The following is a 21,167-nucleotide window of genomic DNA, read 5'->3' on the forward strand; positions in this document are numbered from 1 at the left end:
TGAGATCCAGAGAAAGCCAGGCCAGATTGCTCCCTTGCTGACAAAGTCTGAGTAATTAGAATCATGAGGAACAGTTAACTCTCAATTTATGACATTCTTCTCCTTTCCTTTCTTTTTATATTTTAACAAATGGTGAAATAGATTGCCTGGGCCTTAAACAAAGGAATAAAGGCAGATTATAAGCAGTATTGGGATGTAGAACTTGGTGTTACTTATATTCCGTGGGACAAAGTCAAGCCTGAAGAACTGGAGAGTTTTTGTGAAGGAGGAATGTTGGACAGTGATACACTTAATCCAGGTAAAGCAGTATTTAATTTTTTTTAAAAAATTCATCTGTTTCCTTGGTAGTGCTATGACAAATGTTTATTCTTTGCCTTAGGATCTGAATTTCGAGATTTTTCAAATACCCACTATGTGGGTGCCAGTCTCTCCATTATAATAAACTGAGGAAACAACAGTGAATAAGACAAATGTGGTCCTTGCCCTTATGCAACTTACATTTAGTGGGAGAACTTACATTTAGTGGGAGAGTTGCAGACACAAATAAATACTGATTATGGGCTTAATTATTAATTATAGTATTAAGTGGATCTTAGGTAGAATTTTTCACTGTAAAAACCTAACAGATCAAATGAGTCTCAAACTGAACATTGTTAGTAAAATCCACTGTTTCATAGTAATTTCTTAGAAAATGTTTAAATGTCCAGAGAAGCCATCAAAAGTAAACGTGTAAGACAAGGAGGTGCAGTTATTTGTAGGCTGAATATTAAAAATGCCAGGTTGATAGTGGAATTGCATTGGGAAAAATGGCAGCTTGTGGGGGCATAACCTAAAGATTGATAGATAGCAGGATGAAAGGAGCACAGGGTGGCATGGCAAAGTACAGTAAATACTTAAAGCATTAAAGAACTTCAGTCAGGAGTGATGATTTGAAAAGCCAAAAGGCAGTGAAACAATGCTGGACTTTCCCCATACACCACCTCCTCCCTCCTTGGTGCGTAATGCCTTCGCTTAAGGATCGGACTAGGTTTCTGTTCAGGCAGACAGGTATTGAGGGTCTACTATGTGCCAGGCATTCTGGGAGACTCTGGTCCAGGGTAAAAAGAATCCTGCTCCTCCCTCCCAGGGTCTTTAATCCAAACAATACACTGTTGTGGTTTAGAACAGAGACTTTAGAGCCAAATATGCCTGGGTTGAATCCCACCTCTGCCACTACTAGGTATGTGACTTTGGGCAAATTGTCTTTTGATTTCACCTCTTGAGAAATGGGAATAATAATAGTAGGACCTACTTATAGATGGTACTTATAGATGGTTATGAGAATTAAATAAATATATATATAGCTTAGAACTGTGCCTGGCACGTAAGTAAGCATTCTTTTTGCATGTTTGCTATTGTTAATTTAAATAATTAATGTTTATGAGATCAGCATAGGCATTTCTTTAATAATCAGAATGCTCTCTGTTTTGGGTTTGGTTTTTTTTTTAATTTATTTTTGGCTGCCAAAAATAAATTGGGTCTTCGTTGCTGAGTGCGGGCTTTTCTCTAGTTGTGGCAAGTGGGGGCTACTCTTCGTTGTGGTGCACGGGCTTCTCATTGTGGTGGCTTCTCTTGTTGCAGTGCACGGGCTCTAGGCACTCAGGCTTCAGTAGTTGTGGCTCACAGGCTCTAGAGCACAGGCTCAGTAGTCGTGGTGCACAGGCTTAGTTGCTCCGTGGCACGTGGGATCTTCCTGGACCAGGGCTCGAACCCACGTCCCCTGCATTGGCAGGTGGATTCCTAACCACTGCGCCACCAGGGAAGTCCTGCTTTCTGATTTTAATATCAACATTTAAAAAATCATTTCTGGGTTTAAAGTTATAAGCTGAAATGTAAGCTTTTGTTAAATTTCTTTAACTCTCATAGATTGGAAGGGAATTCCCAAAAAGCATGAAAATGAAGTTGCTCAAAATGGAGGGGCAGAAACCTCACACACAGAACCAGTATCACCCATACCTAAGCCTTTACCTGTGCCTGTCCCTCCTATTCCTGTTCCTGCACCTATAACAGTACCACCTCCACAGGTAAGACTATTTGGGGCATTGTTTAAACTTTTAGAAAGATACCTTTCTAAGTCTTACTATAGATGTATGTCTAGATTCATAGTCAAAGATATGAGTGCATATTAATTTTTTGTGTGTTGGTATGTCAGACCTATTATTTATAAATGCTTTTAAAAACCAGAATAAATTTCATATTGCCTTACATCTGTCGAGATTATTCAGTGTCTTACCTCATAACCTTTTTGACTTGAGATGTGATTTTCCTGTTACATGTTAAGAGCTAAGTAAGTAATGTTTTGGTAAAAATTATAAATACTTGACCCATACTTTTATGTATGATCCATTAGATTTTTCTTTTCTTTCAATACCTTCTTTCCCCAATTTCTCACATTAAAACTGAATCAGATAAATCTGAGCTATCACAAAACTGGGTTGCCTAGCTTCTTCATTTTTCGTAGTGTTAGGAGAAAATTACATGCTTTGATACATACTTAGCTGTGATATTTTATAAATGGAGTCCTCAAATTGGCACTCTTTAGCTGACCTTTTGGATATGCCTTCCAGTGCAGGTTCTAAATAAGATTCAATGAAAGTCAAAGAAACTTGACTAATCTCTTAAGATTGATTATACTTTTTTGTAACAATAGCTAACATATGTTGGGTATTTATTAAGTGCCAGGCACTAGCACTTAATATTTATTCACTCTTTAATCCCCATAATTATGTGAGGTTGGCACTTTTCCATTTTACAGATGAGTGAGGTAGGTCTAGGGAGTGTAATGTAAGTAGCTTGCTCAAGGTCACAAAATGACCTGAAAGGGGGACCAGGCACTTTGACCCTAAGGACCTGTGATCTTAGTCACTGTGCAGATTACCAGGTAGCTTTTTTTTTTTTTTTTGTGGTACGCGGGCCTCACTGTTGTGGCCTCTCCCGTTGCAGAGCACAGGCTCCGGACGCGCAGGCTCAGCGGCCATGGCTCACGGGCCCAGCCGCTGCGCGGCACGTGGGATCTTCCTGGACCGGGGCACGAGCCCGTGTCCCCTGCATCGGCAGGCGGACTCTCAACCACTGCGCCACCAGGGAAGTCCCGAGAAATTCAACTTTTAAAAAAGCGCCACCAGGGAAGTCCCGAGAAATTCAACTTTTAAAAAAGCGCCACCAGGGAAGTCCCGAGAAATTCAACTTTTTAAAAAGCTCCCTGGTGGCGCAGTGGTTGAGAGTCCACCTGCCGATGCAGGGGACACGGGCTCGTGCCCCGGTCCGGGAAGATCCCACGTGCCGCGCAGCGGCTGGGCCTGTGAGCCATGGCCACTGAACCTGCGCGTCCGGAGCCTGTGCTCCGCAACGGGAGAGGCCACAACAGTGAGGCCCGCGTACCGCAAAAAAAAAAAAGTTGTATTTCTCAAACTTATTGACCTAACCATGAGACATTTTTTAACATATTAATATTCTAGCAGAACACCAATACAGGTGCTGGTGCATTACAGTGTGAGTTTGCTGTCATAAAGTAGAGAGTAAATATGTGATTTCTCGGAATTCCTTGGTGGTCCAGTGGTTATGACTCCATGCTTCCACTGCAGGGGGCACAGGTTTGACCCCTGGTCGTGGAACTAAGATCCCGCATGCCGCGCGGTGCGGCCAAATAGAAAAAGGGAAAAAATATGTGGTTTCTATTGTTTAGGGGTAGGTGCAGATTACCACCTGTTATCTAATAAGTGTACTCACATAATAAGCACAATTTAGAGATTCCGTTTTTCAAATTTTCTCAACAAAGTATTTTCTTTGTCTCTACACACTGTGGGTGGGAGGGTGGCTAGATTTGTGCCTTCATTTTCCATTTTCTTTCTAGGTCCCACCACATCAGCCGGGACCTCCTGTAGTTGGTGCTCTCCAGCCACCCACTTTCACGCCTCCTTTGGGAATTCCCCCTCCAGGCTTTGGTCCTGGTGTTCCTCCTCCTCCACCTCCTCCACCATTTCTGCGCCCAGGATTCAACCCAATGCATTTACCACCAGGTACACTAAGTTATTTGAGAAGACATTCTTTTTTTAGAGCCTGAAATAAAGTGACACAACTTCAGTTGACATTATTTTTCTTATTCTAGGTTTTCTTCCTCCTGGACCCCCACCTCCTATAACTCCACCAGTATCCATTCCTCCTCCTCACACTCCACCAATAAACATCCCAAACTGTAAGCATGTTTTTCCTTTGTGTTCACTTGTCCTCTTGGAATTGAGAGTAGGAGGGAGAATGGACCAGTAATAGGACCTATAGTATGGCAAAAGAATGTTGACCGGGAGATAATTATTTATTCAGCTTCACATGTTGATGTAATTATATTCCTTAGCTACTATCGCTGGTATAAATGAAGACACTACAAAAGACTTATCTATTGGAAATCCCATTCCAACAGTGGTGTCTGGGGCTAGAGGAAACGCCGAGTCTGGTGACAGTGTGAAAATGTATGGTTCTGCTGTGCCACCTGCTGCACCCACGAATCTGCCCACCCCTCCTGTAACCCAGCCTGTTTCACTTCTTGGTAAGTTAAGTTTTTTATCATTAGTTTTCTTTCCCCTGCCCAAGTTAGGCTTTTTATATAAACAATGCTACTTTTGGTAAAATGTTCTCTGAGGCTATTTTTCTTTGAGGAAGATCTTTCTCTTAAATATGTGTACTTTAGTCTTTACCAAGAATATGCTCAAGAGACAGCCTCAAAAATGAAATCATGTTTGTTTGTCTGTCTTGAATAAAAGTTTGGATTTGCACATCTTAATTTGGTATAGCAAAGTGATTAAACTAATCTCTATAAAAAGGAGTTGGTACATAGTCCATGATGAACAAAACCCCAGACATCGCAGCTTTATAAGAGAGAGCATTTCTTTAACAATGTGGGTTTTTTCCCTGTCTGGATTAATTTTTATACATTTAAAATCCCTGGACTTTGGTAGCATTCTCTGTGGGCTAGCAAAGAAATTATCTTTGATACATTGCCAAAAAATGGCTTTGTTACCTGAGTGACAGTTACACAGCCTGAGGCAATGCTTTTTCCACTGACCCCTCAGTTTTCTCCTGCAAGAGTTCATCTGTGGTATTCTTTACCCACAACTCTACTTCTGTGATCCATGGAAGTGTGGTTTAGATTGTTTACATCTTTAGGAGGCCTTACCCTTGCTTGCTTGAATTATAAGTGAATATGTCATATACTTGTTATAGTGACCATCCTATAACAATTAATAAATTGTTGTATTTGAAGTGGTATTGCCACTTATAATTAACACTTGATTCTCCTAATGGGTAGTTAATTCATCCTTAGTGTTAGAATATTCTAGTCCTATGAGCCCATTGTATTTTTCAGAGGTATGTGTGTGCAAATGTTCGCTTTCATAATCTTAGGTTTTTTAAGGAAAGAGCATATTGGTTACTTGTGGGATGTAGGACTGTGGGACATTGGTTTGTGATGTAGGACTTTTACTTTTCACCTACAGCTTTCAGTACTGTTGGAAATTTTCACTTCGTTGCATGTACTACATTTATAATAAAAATCAATTTGTTTTTAAATGGCATGCTGTTTTCTGCCCTCTCCAAGGCTGAGTTTAGGCTGATAATAAACTTGATTTTTATTTCTTTTAGTACACAGACTGGGTAATGGTAAAAGAGGATTTAGGGTTAAAATTTGTCACAAGTAATGTAGTGTAGTCATTATAATGATGGAAAATGATTTGTTTAATGGGGAAGTTGCTTAAGAGGTCTGTGCCCTAATGGAAGTCATAGTAGAAGGAACAGTGAACTAGGAGCCAGGAAACCTTAATATCTTTGGATCTCAGTTTTGTTATGATTCTCCACCCCCCCCATATTTGTAATAAGATGGTTACACAAGAATCAAAGAATCTAAGTTGGGTAGAATTTTCTGATCAGCTTCTTTCCTCCACCCCACACGCATGCTCCTGATTGTGAATTCTCTTTGAAATGAAGTTTCCTACTCTGGTATCCATGGGTATTAGGCCACCTGAGACTGTTTACAGAATTTCATGCATTTGTGGTTTTTTTCTGGTCTTAGTAAATTCACTGAATGAATGAAAAGATTTCCTCATCTCCAAGACTTTAATAACTGCTACTTTCGAACAACCTTTAAGAACAAATAACCCAGGGAGTTCCCTGGTGGCTTAGTGGTTAGGATTCTGGGCTTTCACTGCTGTGGCCCGGGTTCATTCCCTGGTCGGGAAACTGAGATCCCACAAGCCACACGGTGCAGCCCCCCCCCCCCCCCGCCCAAAAAAAGAATAAATTACCTGCCTTTTATTTAACATTTAGGTCTTGGAGACTCTGCCCTTTTATTTCTTATCACTACTGAAATGTATAATTTAAACTCTCAGCCAACATGTGAAACAAATCAAAAGTTGGTGAGCATGAAAAATAAACTTAGTAAGCTAGTCACTGCTAGAAAAATAATTAAATTTCTTAGGATTTATCATTATCTAACATACCTATTTGGATGTCCATCTCCTCCCACCCCCAAGAATGGAAGCTCCATGAGAGAGGAACATTATTATGTAAGTGGGTGGATGGATGGTTTTCAGTGTAGGACTGTTTATACTTCACCTCTGATGATGATCTTTGTCTGTAACTTATAAAACAAAATTTAGAAATTGAAGGCTGTTCCAGATCTGGAAAGGTTAAAATATGACATAACATAAAAATGAAAACTTTTGTTAAAATAGGCACTTTTAACTAAACTGCAGTAGTTTAGTTGAATCATGAGAAAGAGAGCCTTCCATTTTCCTTCAATTAGAAATCTTGAATATCCCATGAATTTGACCTTTTATAGAAATGAGACTTTTTAATGCATATGCAAATAAAGGATTTAACCAAAAGACTAGTCACAATTCCATCATTTTGATAAAGGAATATTGTAATTACATGCAGTATTGTAGCACTAAGGGATCAGTAAATAGGTTGAATATTGTTGATGTTAACCAAGTAACAGAATACTAGAACTAAGATGCTTTCAAGTTTTCTCTTGGTGCTCTAATGTTTTCTCTTACGATAATAAAAAGCAGTGTTATACTACACAGAAAACTTTAAGCCTAGAAGGTGATACTAAACTTGCTTCTTCAACTGTGAGAAAAGGAATGAAATGTCACACCGGGGTGTTGTGATCATTCAGTTGGGCTAACATATATAAACAACTGACATGGGGCCTGCCACAGAGTAGGCACTCAGTGAATGGTGGGTGCTTATTACAGGTAAGGAATGTCATAGACGATATTTTGCATACCTAGAGAAGAGTACTGGAAATTCTAAAATTATATTACTTACTTGTGATTTATTTAAAACTGTTATAATTGTCAGCAGAGGAAGCAGCCTTTTTAGGAAAGTATGTATCTTGGCATGGTTGCCTCAGATATTTCATGGTATATTAGACCAGGAGATAAGTTCACATGTATTAAAGTTCCATCATTTGGCTTACTGAGAAAATGTGTGTTAGTCATAGTGGCATTTCATTTAAATAGCACAATATGGTATCTGTATTCTTCCTATTAATGATACTCAAATTGTTTTCTTACAATGGAAGCTAAATGTATCCTTGAGACTTAACTGAGTTCTTGGATCCTAATTTCTGAAATGTGGCAATTATATTTTTAAAGTAGAGGGGCCAAAAAAAAGATTTCAACAAACATCTTCCAAAATTCTGTTGTAGGCCCTGGTTATGAAGGAGGTGGTGGGGTGCTTTAAGGATGGTTTGGTGTAAAGAATTTTCTGAATGATCAGACTTAAGTGTGGATGTTAGTTTGGGAGTGATGACTACCTGTTTCTTGAATTGGGCTGAAGTAGCCCTCGCAGCCAGATTTGTAGGGAACCACCTCCATCTTTTAGAGATTTTGATTATTTTAGTAACTGATAATCTGAAAACATAAAACTATTCGATGCACAATAATCACTCATTATCACTTGATTTTAAAGGAATCTGTTCTTAGTACCTCACACTTCAAAATAGCTAGAGCAGTGGTCATTTCATAAAAGCTAAAGGAAACAGTTTACAGTTGTTGACCATTTAGGAGAGAAGGCATATTAAAGGTGATAGCAATTCATCAGTACATTCTGTTTACTGTATAAGTGTATGTGTTTACTTTTCCAAACTTTTGTATATGTATCTCTAATACAATGTACAGCATATTTTTATTTAAAATTTCATTGTAAATGTGAAATTTGGGTTACTTTGGTGTTCCAAACAATAAAAAAATACACAAAAAAATGTTTGTTTGTGTTACATATCTCTATTGTGTTACCAGCATATCCATATTATCTTTTCAAGGAAAAATTAAGCTAAATCGGATTCATTCCTATTGTGGAAAATTAAAGTCTCTTCTCTTGCCAGATACATTTACTCATTAATTATTATTATACAGAGATTCTCTACAGTTTTGTCACACTGCTATAGATGATGGTAAAATTTATAAATAAGAATTGGGTATGTGTAAGATTGCTTCTTATTGATAATATTTGTTACCAGATATTTAAAGCAAAAGTCACAGATTGGTAGCCTACAGGCTGACTTGCTAGGCAGTAGTATGATGTATACTTCATGCTTGATTTTCACACATCCTTGCCTGGCCTCGATAGGCATTTGATGTTCCAAACTTTGGACACTTCAAGAATTATGTAGACAGAATTGGTTTGTGAATTCAACAGGCGTGTTTGCTTTTATGCAATAACTATCTATGATCCTTAAGACTGCCTTGAAGATGAATAATTTTACTATCAAGTTCTGTAATTCCATTTGACTCTTGAACAACGCGGTGATTAGGGGCGCCAACTCCCATGCAGTAAAAACTCCACACATAACTTTATAGTTGGCCCTCCATATCCGAGGTCCCACATCTGCAGATTCAACCAACTACGGATCATGTAGTACGTATTTACTGGAAAAAAAAAAATCTGTGTATAAGTGGGTCCGTACAGTTCAAACCTGTGTTATTCAAGGGTCAACTGTACTTTAAAATTGATATTTGACTTGTGATTTCACTTAGCTTTAGATTTTTCTGCCTAGAATTTTGATACTTTTATAATTAGTAATTTTTAACACTATAAATTAGAACATTAGAGCACCAATCTACTAGTGTGAATAACATTCAAAGGAAACCTGAAGAAAATTCTCAAAAGTTTTTTTTTAATGGTAACACCTAATTTTTTAAACACTTTTTGCATTTTAATATTCTTCCTTATTGTAGACTTTGTTATAATATTGGTTATGTTAAATTATAACCCAGAGGGGTCTACCAGATGTTTGTTTATCCTTTAAAAGTGTTCTTTGAAAGCTTTAAAATATTTGAATTGGTACTCTAAATATTGTATTATATTATTCCACTATGTTTCTTTTCCCAAATACTCATCACAGTGCCATCAACTTTGTATATAACATTGTTCAATGAATGTTTTTATAGTGATCGATCCACAGCAGATATTTACCTTGGATATGAATTTATGCATGAATACACACTATATTTTCTCAGAAGGCGAAGCAGTTCAAACAAAACATGGAGAAGGTCTTGCACGAAAACTTGAAAGCTGCTTATCATATTGTCTCCATCTCTCTCTGCACTTCCTAGGCTGCAGAACTCCAGCCTAAAGAGTCTGTTTTAAGTTTAAATCTCTCTGACGTCTCTTTGGGCCTGAGGAAGGTGGGAGGGGCAGAAACTCTGGGCTCTAGATTGATTTTGGTAGACAAAAATAATGCTGTGAAGAATTTCAGGTAAGATTTTTTCCAGCTAACATTGAAAATAAAATTTCCTATGGATGATCTCATTCAGTGATGGATTACCAGTATATCCCAAGCTTCTTGACTCTAATAGTACAACTCTTTAACTCTTAAGTCACAGCTGTTATACTTTGCCAGTTACAATAAAATAGCAATTCATATACAAATTCTTAAAAAACGACTATAAATGAGCCATAGGGAAATTGACCAAACCTTATTGTACGTTATTTTGCAAAAAATCCAAGGAGACATTTTAAAGAGATAGTAGTCTCTGATTCTTCATTTGAAATTATGGTTTTCATGTATTAGATTTTATCAAAACATAATGTGCCCCATGCTAAAAATAGATACACGTGTTAGTCTGCCTGCACTATATGTTATTGAAAACTCAAATTTCTTTTAGCAATCTTTTGCTACCATTCTAAGAACGATTTTTTTTTTTGGTATAGTAATGTATAATGCAATCTAAAATGTGCTCTCATTCTTTTGAAAACTAGCTCCTCATTTTTCCATTCTCCCCTTCTCCCATCACAGTGCCTCCTGTAAGAATCACCTGGGAGTCTTTTCAAAATAATTACGGCCTAAATGTAGTTAACTGGTGAATCTAGGCGAAGGAAATACATGTATGGGTTGTACTGTTATTTCAATTTTCTAAAGGTTTGTAGTTAAAAAAAAAAACACTTTTAATGATTAAACAAATACATATATGTATATGCCTTGGGGCTCTCAGGGCATTGGTGGGAGAGATAAGAGTGGCTGGTATATCTTTTTCCTTGTATGAACAAATTTTGAGTTAGGTCCATGCACAGTGCCACAGTGACATTCATTCGTTTGGAATCAAGAAAAGGTGGAACTGCGACTAGGAGCGGAAAAGGCGGTTGTGAAAGAACATTGCAGCTTTTCTCAAAATTTCAGATATTCATAGGTTTACAATGGAAAGAGACTCACCGCCCTGGGGGAGAGACCTGGACCTTGTAGCCACTGCTTTTGCCCCCTGAGAGGTATCTTGTTGATGAGTTTAGTCATCCCTTATGCCACCACCATTCATTCATTCATACGTTCAACATGTATTTACTCGAGTACCTACTGTGTGCCAGGCACCCTTCTGGGTACTAGAGATCCCTGAATGACAAGACAGGGCCTTTCTTCCTGGAGCTTACGTTCTAGTGGGGACTTAGATAGTAAGTAAACTAATAATTTCCCATGAAGCTATTCCTATGAAGAGAGTAAAGCAGAGAATGGGATTGGAGGAATGTCGTTTGAGATGTACTCTTTTATATAGGATGGCCAAGGAAGGCTTCTAAGGAGGTAATACAGAGAAATAGTAGAGGAAAGAGCCATAGAGACACAGGGAAAACATCTCATTTAGAGGAGAACAGAAGGAGAGCTTGGACTGAGAACAGACTTGGCTTGTTGGAGGGACTACAGTGGGCTGCTAGGGTTGAGCAGTGCAATCATACGGAAGAGCGGCAGGTGATGAGTTCAGAACTGGTTGTCAGGGGCCAGTCAGAGTACAACAAGAAGTATAGGTCTTAAACACTTTAAATCTGGTTTCCATTTTTCAAAGGATTATGGATGGCTGTTCTATAGAAAGCAAACTACAGGCGTTGGTAAGAGTGGAAAGAGGAGACTGGTTTGGATGCCACTGGAGTAGATGAGATTAGAGTGCTAACAGCTTGTACTAGGATGGCACAGCAGAGGTAACAAGCATTTGGATTCTGAACTTATTTTGAAGATACAGCCTTCACAATGGCCTTATTATATATGTGAGAGAAAGGAGTCAAGGACGACTATGTTTTTGACCTGAGCAATTTAGTTGAGTGTAATTGCCATTCCTCAGATGGGCAAATCTCAAAGAGGAGTGGGTTTAGGATGAGGATGTCAAGTTAAATGTTGGATGTTTTAACTTCGACATTCAGGTGCAGATGACAACTAAACAACTGGTAAAGTCTAAAGATGGAAATTCTGGTGTAGTCAGCAAATAAAAATAATATTTACAGCCACCAGAGTATGTGAGATTACCTAGGGAGGGAATGTAGTGAGAGGGATGAGCCCAGGAAAACGTCAGCATTTAGCAGTTGAAGATATGATACGGAGAGCTAAGACATGATGGGAACTCTTCTAAGGAGTTTGTATATATATCAGTCATTTAAGCCTTACAGTTCTTTGAAGTCAACACAGTTATCCCCAGTTTGTAGATGGGGAATCAGAGGCGTAAAGAGATGAAGTGACCTGCCCAAGGTCACAGCTCCATGTGGCAGCACCTAGAATTCAAGGTACACTTATTCCAGCACCTGTGCTTTTTAACCACTGTCCTCTACTGTTCCATCCAGCAAAGGATACTGAGAAGGTGCAGCTAGAGGGCTAGGAAGCAAAAGTAGAGGAAGGTATTCCGGAAGCCCAGTAAAGAAAGTTCCTAGGAAGGAGGGAGAGATCAATTATCAGATGCCATTTTTGGGTCAAAGAAGAGTGCTGAGACTTGCTAACGGGATTTATCAAAATGAAGGCTTCTGGATGACCTTGAGAAATGTGGTTTTATTGGAGTGATGGGTTCACAAGTATATATAGATAGGGTCAGGAGAGAATGAGAGATACAAGAAATGGATACAATGATTTTGGACATCTCTCTGAGGAGATGTGCTATATAGGGGAACAGTGAAACGGCGGTGGGCTGAAGGGAGATAGAAGGTGAGGGCAGTTCTTTCGTGTTTATTTCTAAAAGACAACTCTAGCATGTTCATTATTGGAAAACCCAGTAGAGGGGAAATTTTTGTTGCAAGAAAGAAGAGATATTCTCTAGGTTGATATTATGTAGGTGAGGGTATGGATTCTGAGTTTGAACGTGGGGCACAGATGTTGACAGATGGAAGGAGTAATACAGATACAGGTGCAGGTAAATCGGTAGATTTGGTGGTAGATAGGTGGATTAAAAAAGCCTTTCTAAAAGTCCTTTTTTTAAAAAATATATACCAACTAGGATAAATAAAATGTATTTCCATTTAACAATACTTGATAATGAAAAGAAATGAAGTACTTATACATGCTACAACGTGGATGGGCCTTGAAAAGATATGCTAAGTGAAAGAAGCCAGTCACAAAGGGTCACGTATTGTATGATTCCACATTTATGAAATGTCCAGAATAGGCAAGTCCATAGAGACAGAAAATAAAATGTATGGTTGCCTGGGGGTTGGGATGGAGTTGGGGGGAAACAGGAAATGATGGTTAATGGATACAGGGTTTCTTTTGAGATGATGAAAATGTCCTAAAATTTATTTCGATGGTTGCCCAACTCTGAATATATTAAAAAAAACATTGAATTACACCCTTTATGTGGGTGAATTGTAGGCTATGTGAATTTTACCTCCCAGAAGCTATATAAAACCAGCTAAGAATAGACAGGATTAAGGAGAAACAGGAACATGTGAAATAGATATCCAGAAACATAAGAATGTGAATTGACTAGGGAAATTAGAATTGCTGGCCAGGATTAAGGGAGCATTTGTGGTTGTAGTTATAAATAAAATGAGACCAGTCAGCATGTCGGAGGTGGTGCCCAGCCATATTCAGGTGCAGGTTAGGTAGAAGAGTTGCATTTAAAGCCAGTGTTGAGGTTTTTCCAGGCAACATGGTAAGGGAGAACCGTGGACTCCAAGACAGGTAAGGAGGAAAGTAAAGACGTGAAGGGCATTGGGGACTTGATCCTAGTGGGATTGAAGGTTGTTTTGGGAAAGAGGGTCAGAGAGTGGGGTACTTGAAAATGAGAATTCAGAAGTGATAAAGTTACTTGTAATGAAAGGTCCAGGACTTCCTAGAGGCGTTGGCTGTGGTAGAATGCAAGACAAGATGATGGGCGGAGAAGAGGTAGAAGAACCGCCCTTTCTACTGATTTCCCTTTTCAGATGTTCTCTCTGCCCTTCCTTTTTGTGTGTGTGAAAGATCCAACTTAAATTTACATCCTCCATGAAAGGGTTCAACTAACGATTCTCCTGACATTTCAAGGTCCACACTGGTCTCCAGTCATGATATCAGCCTTCCCCTCCTTCACCACCCCTTTAATCTTTTAACATACCTGTTCTTTATTTCCCATAATTACCAACGTCTTCGCTATAGAAAGCACTGGCACCTCCCCTTTAATCTTGATTTTTACTTTTTGTGAAAGTGGTTTTTTTTTGATTCATCATAGGAAATAGCCTTGGTTATTTAAACTTCAGTGTATTTCTTATACTTCTTGAATTGAAGTAGAGACATTTGGGGCTGTCACTTTTTTGGTCTGCCTTAAAATCTTGCTGTATTAGGAAATTTGGAGTCTTCTGTCTATAGTGTGAGTTTCCCCAGGTCTGAACTCTTCCCTTTTTTGTTTCATCCATGTTCTGGATAAGTTAACACCATGGTTCTTCTGAGCTCTGTACATTTAATCAGTCACTTCAGCACATTTCCACCAGGTGTAGCCTAGGCCCCTCCAACTCTCAGTATTAACATGTGAAATTTGTTGTCTGTCTCCAAAAATTGTTCCTCTTTCTAAATTCCTGCATTGAGTTGATGCCTTCATCCACCCACTCATTCGAAGCAGCTATGTTCCTCCATCTCATATTCTGCCAGTCCTGCCTACTAAAGGGCTTAAATCTGTTCTTCATCTCTCGCACGTCGTTTAGTTGTCTCTCACCTCTTTTCCCTAGATTCTTGGAATAAGAGCCTAACTACTATTCAGTGTCCTCTGCCTCCTTGCTTTCCTGTATGCTATTTGCTGGAGGGGTCTTTCAGAAATGAACATGAGGATCATCCCTGCTAAAAATTTCTCCGCGGTTTTCCCACCACTCTAGATCAGAGTCCAGGTTCCTTTCCATGGCATATAAGACCTGGATTGCCCCGGCCTAACTGTTCAGCCTCACAAACCTCATTTGTTTCTTTTTTAATTGATAGCAATCTGTATTCATACAGATTCTTTCTTGCTGCTTCAATAATAAACCTCATCTTTTCTCTCCTTGATTCTCATCAAAAGACATTCTGTTGCAATTCTCAGAACAACACACTTTACTGCTTCACTTTGCTAATAATATAATAGGCCTTTCCAGAAGCCGCTGTTCTCTTTAACCAGTAATGTCCTTCCTTAAATTGGCCTTGAATGTTCTTCCTTTCCTTTGGGACCCAATTCAGACATTCCCCTGGGACTCCCGCTCAGATTCACACACACTGACTTTGTCAGTTCCACCTTTGTCACTCCTATTGACAGCAATTGACATTTGTCTGTTTCTACTAGCTTATGTGCTGTTTGAAGGAAAAGATTATTACTTTTTTTAATCTTTATATCCCCAGCACATTAAATATGTTAATAATGTAAAGCTTAGATGTTCAACATATGTATGAATAAATAAATTTTTTAAAGTTTTTAACTCTAGAAAACTTGTCAGGTATTTCACGTCATACTTCCAAACAAAATGAATAATTGCTTTGAATGTCCTTTAGACTTGGGTAACTCACTGTGTATTTCATTGGTATATGCATCATGACAGCTTTCCTAATAAAAATAAAAATGAAATTCAGCTCTTATGCCTACCAAGGGCTTATGCCACCTGATATATTTTTTAATTACATATAACTGTTATTATAAAAGCAGTACTTTTTTGTTCACTGCGGAACAACAGAAGAGAAAAAAATATCTAATTCCACCACTTCTGTGCCCTGAAGGCCAACATTTGGAGCTGTGGGAATTCTATTGGGGGAATCTGTAAACTTTGTTGGTCTGTAAAGGGTTAAAAGGAAATCAGCTTATTTACAAAAGAGGGAAAGAATTTGAATAATATTTTAAGTAAATCCCAAATACAAATATCCACATATATGGAATAGATGAATTAGGCTATGTTTTTCTCTTTATAAAAAATGTGCTTTGTAGGAGTTTTAAATATATGGGTACTGTAAAAGTTAACCCTGTTAAATGAACCTGTATGTACCCTCAAATGCATGTTATAAAAAACTTAGAGATGTGTTGCTAGAGATCGGTTTATATTTTACAAAGAATCATTGCCCATTTGCTCTCTTCTGTACAAGATTGAGGTTGGCCTTGCTTCCTTTGGCAGCTGTCAGATTGGTAGCTGAGGAAGCCATCATTATGGGGAAATCAGGAATAGGACCTTCCCATTGTCCTGCAAAGGTCTGTTACCTCTTAAAGGTTCATCTGAACTTAATTCTTCTGTTACAATAAGATGCTTTGAACCCCTTCCTCAATTTTCTAGTGTTATTTAGAACTTGCTATTGGCCCCTTGAGCATATCGTTAGGTACTGGAATGTGCCACAACAAGTCTTTAACAGAGTAAACATTTACCGGTTTCATCCTTGAGTAAAGCTGGTGGGAAAGTAAAGTTCAGTTTGTTGAAGTGTGCTTCTCTATATGATGACTCTATTGAAGGAGGCTGTACACGGGTGCACATTTTATGTTGCTTGTTTTGAGTTAAAGTCCACAAATGTTGCGGCTCTACGATTTCTTTAAAAGGTGGGAGCAAGGACATATCTTAGGTGCCTTGTTGTCCCTTGTATGGTATGTACTCAATATATGTTCACTAAATGATATGAAGAATGTTAGTTTGCCATGAATTTTATATCAGTCTGAGATAGTAGTGTAAGCTCTGTAATATATTCGTTGTCTGGGATTTCCTAAGGAGAGTGTAAAGAGTCTGTGGGGTCTTGGCCTTGTTCATCCAATTCATCATTTCTGGCTTTTCACTATGGTAATTAGCATTTCTCAACTTTAGGCCTGACATATGGAAGCATAATTTTTTCCCAGTTACCAAAGTGCTTGACTCTAAACAGTGGTGGATATTGGGGGACCAGGAGAGGCCAGTAAGATCTCAATGATCAGAAAAGAAAAATGTGTTTTTGCAAAGTGAAATATTTAGTGTTAGGATACTTATCGTCTGTCAAAATAGATGTGTAGAATAATAAAAATTTCAGCACTTAACTGTGTGCCAAGCTCTGAACTCATGCTTATGTACTTTATCCCATTTAATCTCAACAAGAGGCAGGTATTATTATCCCCATTTCTGAGGCATGTGTCCAAGGTTGCTTTTATGTGAGATTCTTTTCACTGAATGTATTTCTCTTTAAGCATTTAAAAGAAGGTACTCTGTTTAAGTAAGTACCAAGGCGGTGAGTCTTCATGTTAAGAGTTATAAACTGATGCACATAACATTTTCCAGTCTACTCTGTTTGGTGCCTAAGTCTGACAGAATAGTATTGGACCATATGTCCTGAGGAACAAAAACAGAAGTAGAAATTCTTGTCTATCATATTAGTATTAATTGTTTATATAGAAAATCTAGGAGCAAATAGGACTTGTTAAATGTTTGCTAAAGTGAGTGGAAGTGATTGAAACTGTAAACATAAAATAATATGATGCTGGGGACAAAAAGGTGAAGTATTGGGTTTGCTCTCTGGTGGTTTTTCTGTCAGTGTCACGCAAGCATTTTTCTCACCATTGCCAGTTGATGGTCATAACGCACAACTTGCTCAAAGGCATTTCTGCAGTACATGGGTAAATGGCACATTCTGACAATATCTGGAACATTTTCCTTTATTAGAATAACTCTTGTTGGTCATAGTATTTGCCTTGTGATGTTTATATTTGCAGAGAAATAAATTGAGAGAGACCACGATACCTGTTACTTAAGTTGTGAACCACAACAGATCCTCCTTTTCCATGGTATTATAAATGATGGGTTGAATTTGATTCTTAAAGCATAAGCACACTCCTGTAAATGGGAAATAAAGGCATTGTCACTTTCAGCAGCAGCACTAACTTTATCAGTTTTGCCACCTTTGGGAAAGTGAATAGAAGGTGACTGGCTGGGCACGCAGCATTGTTCAGCAGTCATTTCGGCATAGCAGTTTACACGTTATGCTGTGGTTTGAAGAGGGACTTGTAAAAATAAACTCTACGTTTGTGCATGGATCTTTATTTTATAAACATTAAAGTAATGCTTACTGCATAATAACTGCACAAAGCATTTTAATGACAGAATCAAAGAAACCTCCCTCTTCACTGGATTTTCTGGGTCATTGACCCCATTTTTTCCTAGTAAAAAGTCAAATTAAGACTTAGAGTAAGAAGTTTTCTTCTAAGAGTACACCTGAAATAACCTTCAGTTGGGTCAAATAGTTCAGTTCTTTATCTCATTATTTCTTTTATCTCAGCGCACATGTGTTTCTCAAGTATTTTGAGTGGTAAACAGCTACTAGTCAAGGCTATAGAAGGAGATTCTGACGTACTCTTTCCAAAATTTGGTATATTACGATTTCTTTTTGCAGCTTATTTTGACCTGTACCTATATTAGGTAGACGTGTATACATAGTATGTGTCTCCAGGACTGCTTGCCCTGCGTTGTTACTGGGCTGTCACATTTTTCTGCTAGGTAGACAGGCAAACAGTATGAAATTTGAATTTGGGGTTGAATTTCATTTTGCTTCAAGCCCCACAGGAAATAATTGGAAATAGAATATGCTGTCTTCTATGTTATTTTATTTACACTTTAATTTTTATTGCCTTGCAGGTACTCAAGGAGTAATTGGGCTCCAAGCCCCATCCACTGGTCTTCTTGGTGCCCGACCTGGCCTGATCCCACTCCAGCGCCCGCCAGGAATGCCTCCACCTCACCTGCCACGCTTTCCTCTGATGCCGCCTCGTCCCATGCCTCCGCATATGATGCATAGAGGTCCGCCACCAGGCCCCGGGGGCTTCGGGATGCCTCCGCCTCATGGAATGAAAGGTCCCTTTCCTCCCCACGGCCCCTTTGTCCGGCCCGGTGGAGTGCCAGGGCTCGGGGGCCCAGGGCCAGGCCCAGGGGGTCCCGAGGATAGAGACGGAAGGCAGCCGCAGCAGCAGCAGCAGCAGCAGCCGCCGCCAGCACCGCAGGCGCAGCAACAGCCACCGACGCAGCCACCGCAGCCGCCGCCGACGCAGCCACAGCCGTTTAGAAACGATAACAGGCAGCAGTTCACTTCAGGTAGAGACCAAGAAAGGTTTGGAAGAAGATCTTTTGGAAATAGGGTGGAAAATGACCGGGAACGGTATGGGAACCGTAATGATGATAGAGAGAATAGTAATCGTGAAAGGAGAGAGTGGGGAAGAAGGAGCCCTGACCGGGACAGGCACAGAGACTTGGAAGAGAGGAATAGACGCTCTAGTGGGCATCGAGACAGAGAGAGAGATTCTAGAGATAGAGAGTCTCGTAGAGAGAAGGAGGAAAACCGAGGCAAGGAGAAGCCTGAGGTGACAGACAGGGCAGGCGGTAACAAAACCGTTGAACCTCCCATTAGCCAAGTGGGAAATGTAGACACTGTTTCAGAACTTGATAAGGGGGAGTCTGAGTCTGCAGTTGTAAAACCTTCTGAAGAGTTACCTGCTGAGGCTACCTCATCCGTTGAACCTGAAAAGGATTCTGGCTCAGCAGCCGAGGCTCCTCGTTAGAGACTGGAATTTGTCCACATGTGACAGTGACACTTCCTGGAGTGTAGAGCTTGAAGTGTACAGATGCTGTATTATACTTGCTCCTGCTATATCACAGCCCCGCAGTAGTTGGTGGGGAATTGTAAGCAATTTGATTGCTTCCCTTCTATTTAAAAATAGCCACAAAATAACAAAAAATACTGAAAATATGAATAAATATTACCCTTTTTGCTGTAACTTTTTAAAAGTTTTGACTTTAAAAAGTTTACAAATCGTAATTAGAAGTGCTCTCTATTTTTTTTTTTTTAATTTAAGACAAGGTAACGGTGAAAGCTCCTCAAAAACAATAGGGATGTTTTTAATAAACTCTATTTTCGTAACAAACTTTAATGTGTGCTATTCTTCCTACACTGCATTAAGGTGGAAAAGGATTGTTCACCATCAAAGTTTGAGCTGTTAATACTGTGTTGGAGTCTAAATTAGACTTGTATATTTGATGGAGACAGACATCTTTATGTAGTTAGTCTCAAACACTTCATTTGTAATATTTTTTAGTTTTAGCATTTCAATCATAAGGCAAAGGTTAGTGGTTTTAATGTTAACTGAAAAGCTTGTTTTGGAATTTAGTCAAGGTCTTCTTTTTTTGCCATTGACTTTGTGGTAAATGTTGCCCTAAATAATTGTAAAAAAATATTTTCGCTGGGGGGAAAACTGGACCCCAACATTACCCATTGTACTATAAATTAGAAAAAGGTTGGGTGTTTTTCTTAACCATCCCATGAAATTTTTCAAAAGGGTGAAAGAAATCAAGGTTAGTATTTGCAACCTAAAAGCTTATGGTCTTACCTGTTTAAGGACTTAAATGCAACCTATTGTTTCTACAAGTCTCGCCTGTTGCCTTTCTTTACCATTTTTTAAAGTCCCCTGCTGGGCAGAGGTAAACTGAACTTTTTGCCACTTACAAAGTACTTTCTCTCTTTTCCTTAAAATTGTTGGGTTAACTAGGAAAAATAGTCGTAGGTTATCCAAGAGCTATTACATGAACACATCCAAAGCCAAATCATACCTATACCTGAAATAGTACAGAAAAGCAGTTACATAAAGCTGCTTACCTAGTGCCAAGGAAAAGACCGTTAACATAATCCTAGTACTTTCGGCCTTGAAGCTTTTTTCTTCTTAAATCACATTTTTAAACTGTCATTGTTTCAGTGTGCGTAAGATAACTTTTTTCTTTACCCTCATCCCCAGGCGAGAAGCTGCTTTATTACTTTGGTTTTGAGTTTTCTGCAGCAAGACCTTTGTTTGTTTTGATGGGGGGAAAATGTATTTATCTAGGGCAGTGTTCTTGAGTCCCTGCCTTTGGAAAGTAAGAGAAAATCCGGTTTCATATATGCAGATTTGAGTTATAAAATTTATCCTGTTTTATGTTGGCCCACTGAGAAGTTTAAAAGTCCCAGCTGAAACTGCTTTTGGAAATAAAAATACACCTGACTGATTAGTGTTCAGATTTCAAGGACTCGCAGCCCTGTATTTCCAATTGAAAGTATTAAGGTCACCCTATTTGCACATGACAAAACCCCGAAAGTACCAAGTGGTAGTAATTACACTTGAGGCTTTAAAGGACACAGGCAAGTCCTGTATTTGAGTCTTATCCCATTTATGTAACAAAACTGTACATTATGAAATCTGTTAGTGTTTGTTTTTAAATTCCCTACCTGATGGTAGTTGTAACCATTATTGTGAGCATACTGTTATCACCAATTTAAAACTTTGAAAACACACACACACTACAAATTCTTACTCTAAATTAGCTTTTCCTCTCCTAAGTGACCTTCGCTTGATAAAGTCCATCATATAATTTATGACCAGCCAAAACTGTTGCTTATCTGACTTCCCTATCAGAAGTAATATTATAACCCACCGTCAAAC

General features: G+C 38.8%; 1 protein-coding gene across 2 annotated transcripts in view; it reads left to right on the plus strand.

The window, feature by feature from the left end:
• Window positions 1-19,610, plus strand: part of SCAF4 (SR-related CTD associated factor 4) — a 56,342-nt gene extending 36,732 nt beyond the window's left edge. The window contains exons 15-20 of one of the 2 annotated variants that reach the window (XM_082840237.1): window positions 142-298; window positions 1,906-2,063; window positions 3,893-4,058; window positions 4,148-4,234; window positions 4,391-4,582; window positions 18,343-19,610. In XM_082840237.1, coding sequence (XP_082696363.1) covers window positions 142-298; window positions 1,906-2,063; window positions 3,893-4,058; window positions 4,148-4,234; window positions 4,391-4,582; window positions 18,343-19,259 — 1,677 coding nt within the window. In that variant the 3' untranslated portion in view covers window positions 19,260-19,610. The remainder of the gene's footprint in view (window positions 1-141; window positions 299-1,905; window positions 2,064-3,892; window positions 4,059-4,147; window positions 4,235-4,390; window positions 4,583-18,342) is intronic. The other variant, XM_082840238.1, reaches the window with a different exon arrangement.
• Window positions 19,611-21,167: the final 1,557 nt, after the last annotated feature.

The sequence above is a fragment of the Leucopleurus acutus genome (genome assembly GCF_964270905.1).
Source record: "Leucopleurus acutus genome assembly, chromosome: 5".
In the NCBI taxonomy this organism is placed as follows: Eukaryota; Metazoa; Chordata; class Mammalia; order Artiodactyla; family Delphinidae; genus Leucopleurus; species Leucopleurus acutus.